Below are 3,928 nucleotides of genomic sequence, written 5' to 3'. Positions count from 1 at the left end.
TATTGCACTAAATACTATTAAGCATAATTTGTGGACATAATATTGCAACTTAAAAATTATAATCATCAATAATAAGTTGACATTAAACTATACATATACCTACCTCAATCCATTGACTTTTTTCAACAAGTAACTTGATCAAGAATGAAGCTAATGACGCGTGAAGCAGCGGTCAAATACTATGCTTGTGACAGATTAATCTGAACACCAATGTTGTTTACTAGTTGCCCGCGACTTCGTACGCGTGGAAGAGTCTATCAAGGTAACATCAGCTGATCTCGATACCTAAATTTATGGTAGACTAGAGGCCGCCCGCGACTTCGTCCGCATGGAAACCCTATCAATCCCGCGGGAACTCTGGGATAAAAAGTAGCCTATGTGTTATTCTGGGTCTTCAGCTACCTACATACCAAATTTCATGGTAATCGGTTCAGTAGTTTTTGCGTGAAAGAGTAACAAACATCCATACATCCATACAAACTTTCGCCTTTATAATAGTAGTAGGACTATGTTAATCTAAGTTTAAACTGAAACAATTGTATATTTGAATGAAAACAGAATATGCAGTTTAAAAAGTTAAGTAATTTTTTTAAATGTTTAGCTTTAGTTTAGTTTAGCCTTAATATTAAAAAAAAATCTTTAAAATCTAGTTCCGCCTATAAAAATAGGCCTGATTTAATATTTCAAATATTATTCTAATTTATTACTGTAAATCGTTATAATATAAAATTAACTGTGAAGAGTTATCTAACAAAACTTGCTGTCGTATTTGGGATTGTGAATTTTAAATACTTGTTTTTTTTTTTAAATATTGATATTCAAATTCCATATGACCTGCTCATGACCCGAATAAAAAGTCCACAAAATCATAAAGTGTTGTTAATTTTTATATCCTAACAGTAATTTTGCGTTGGGGTAGTGAAAAGTGATTGGACCACCGGGTTACTTCGATGTGAGGACATTAAGCCTAGAAAACAAATATGGATATGCTACAATGCGACGTATTAAGATAATGCCGGAATACGTAAAATTACGAGCTGTCAACTAAGCCATATAGTCACATTTCTTTCACTTGGTAACTAGGAACTTAGACGTTTATTATGTTTCATTAAGATTTCGTCAACGATAGAAAAAATATTCTGCAAACACGTAAATAAATTTGAAATACATTGAAATGTGCCAGATGCTAATGCGACTATTACTGAGTCGTTAGTTTATAAGTAAGTATATTAATTACTACCAAATATGTTTTAAGAAAAAGTAGTTAATTAGATATCAGTAAATTAAAAACTGTGTAAAGTAAATATGTAAAGGAAATATTAAAAAGAAATTTGAAAAAAAAAACTGGTGTATTTGTCACTACAGATACATGATATATTATATTTTGTGCAATAAAGTTTTAACTAAATGAATAAGTACCTAAAAAAAAAAATTTCAATATTAAAAATTTTGTCTCATCGACTTTTCGTATGTTCACGGTACAATGGGCCACCTACATCAGTCTGTCTTGAGTTTCACCTCGGGTTGGTGAAAACTATATGGAGCAGGCTCGCCGGGTTCGAATCCCGGTGTCGTGTTGAGACAGGTTCCGAGGGAAAATGAAGATGGCACAATAAAATCAGTTTAAAAGTTAATGTGCCGTGTGGTTTCCGGCACCAATACAAAAAAGAATAGGACCACTCCATCTCTTTCCCATGGATGTCATAAAAGGCTACTAAGGGATAGGCTTACAAACTTGGGATTCTTTTTAGGCGATGGGCTAGCAACCTGTCACTATTTGAATCTCAATTCTATCATTAAGCCAAATAGCTGAACGTGGCCATTCAGTCCTTTCAAGACTGTTGGCTCTGTCTACCCCGCAAGGGATATAGACGTGAACATAATGTATGTATGTATGTAAAAGTTAATGAGTTACAGGTCATCTTAACATTAGTGAACGTGCCTTAGAAATGCTGACTTTACCTTCTCCAATAATGGACAATGCTGTTTGCATGCATTGCAATGCATTTTGGCATGATTTTGGCTGATTTAGGTAAAAGATTGTTTGACGAATAGAAAATAATGTCTTACTCTGTTTAATTATTTTAAGATAGTTTTTGTTTAGTGTTAAATATAGTGTTAATTTTGTAAAGTGATTAAAATAAGTAATTCAATTTACAAAATTATCGGTTCTTACCTAAAAGAAATACCTATTTGTAAATTAGTTACCTACTTGCAAAAACAACAATATACTTACCTTTTACTGAATATCGAAGTACATATGTGATTTAAAGTTTAAAATAACTGTTAATGTTTAATCCTAAATGCAAATATAATTTTTGTTGCCATTAAAAATGATAAAAAAAAATTTATTATGTTAATTTTATATTATTTACTTCTAGATATTAAGCAGAGTTTTTATCCATAAATGGGTATATTTATGAGAAAAAAATCTCACCACTGTTGACATCCAAACAATATAACAAGAATTGTATTGTTGATCCGAAATGCAACTATGTAGGCAGCAATAGGCCCGGAATCAAACGAATTCTATCAGACAATGCTCTATATCGACACGCACGGGGGGAGAAAAATTAATGATGATTGGCCCCAAATTACCCTCTCGTAGCCACGCTATCCTTTTCCAACGCATCATTCCAGGTTCGTCCCTGCTTGTCCCTCAAAACGAGAGGCTATAAAAAGAGGGGCAGGTAAGCGCCAAAGATAGACCCCTGTGGGAACCCGCAGTGAACACACCTGTGCTCCGTTAAGTCTTAATATCGCGATGGCAGCCGAAACGTACGGTCACCGACTGATCTACTCAGAAAAAGACATGTTTACCAATGAAGTCATGATGGAATATTCGACTGAAGACTGCTATTTATCCTGGCCGAGGTCTCCTGACTCTGGAAGGTCAAGTTTGGAGCCAACTCCGTCACTAGATGGAAGTATTCACCAAGATTCTTCACACATCGCGTACAGAGGATTGTCGCAGGATATGCTAGAGGATAATATAGAAGATGAAGGACTAGACGGTTCTGGAAAGAGGAGAGGACGGGCTACCAGTGCGGCCGTGTTGAGAAGAAGAAGATTAGCGGCTAACGCTCGTGAGAGGAGAAGGATGCAGAATTTAAATAAAGCCTTCGACAGACTCCGCGGTCACCTACCTTCGCTTGGGGCAGATCGCCAGCTTTCGAAGTACGAGACTCTTCAAATGGCCCAAACCTACATCGCAGCTCTTTATGAACTATTACAGTAGTCATAGTCAGGTATAGTGGAATAGTTTGCAAATTTTTGAATTATACCGTGCACAAGTAAGAATGTGTTTAGTAAAGATCTGACGACTTAGTTGTTACAGGTAGATTTTGGTTTTAAGTAGATATATTTTTTGCTTTTTCCGTTGAAATGTATTAAATACACTAATCTTTACAATTAAATATTTTTAAATTCTATAACATTTAAAACGTGCATAGACATTAAACAATGTTACGTACGAAATTGCGCGCTTAAATCCAATTTTAAAATTCTTCTCTTTCAATTATTTTTTCTTAGTGGCCAGTCTCAGCGAGTTTTTGTTCAGGCTACATAGAAATTTAATACAGGGATATTTATTTTTAGTACGAGATAATACTCATCGTTACCAAGTAGGTATTAATTGCCCTTTTTGCGGTTTCATATTTCGGTGTCGTGTGTCGAATTTTACGCTTATTAATGGTAGTTTTTTTAAATTGTAAATTTAGTTTTAAGACCGCCAGTGTAATCCGTCCTACCGATAATGTATTTTTATTTTTTATTTTTAATTACCCGTCATCTTGCCAACGATAGTATTATACAGTAAATAGTGTAATTATTATATTGTTTTAGTGAATTAGGACATTGAGCCAGTATTATTGTTAAAACTATTAGATAGTAGAATGTTTGTGAATACTCGATTTTAGATGCAATGTTT

At 34.3% G+C, this 3,928-nt stretch overlaps 1 protein-coding gene across 1 annotated transcript; it reads left to right on the top strand.

Annotated features, from left to right (window-relative positions):
* The first annotated feature begins 2,764 nt into the window (after positions 1 to 2,764).
* LOC106136781 (protein atonal-like) lies at positions 2,765 to 3,238 on the top strand. The gene has a single exon (XM_013337426.1). The coding sequence runs from the start codon at positions 2,765 to 2,767 to the stop codon at positions 3,236 to 3,238; it is 474 nt and encodes a 157-aa protein (XP_013192880.1).
* Positions 3,239 to 3,928: the final 690 nt, after the last annotated feature.

The sequence above is a fragment of the Amyelois transitella genome, chromosome 10 (genome assembly GCF_032362555.1).
Source record: "Amyelois transitella isolate CPQ chromosome 10, ilAmyTran1.1, whole genome shotgun sequence".
Lineage (NCBI taxonomy): Eukaryota > Metazoa > Arthropoda > Insecta > Lepidoptera > Pyralidae > Amyelois > Amyelois transitella.
This window is presented reverse-complemented; position numbering and strand designations above follow the sequence as displayed.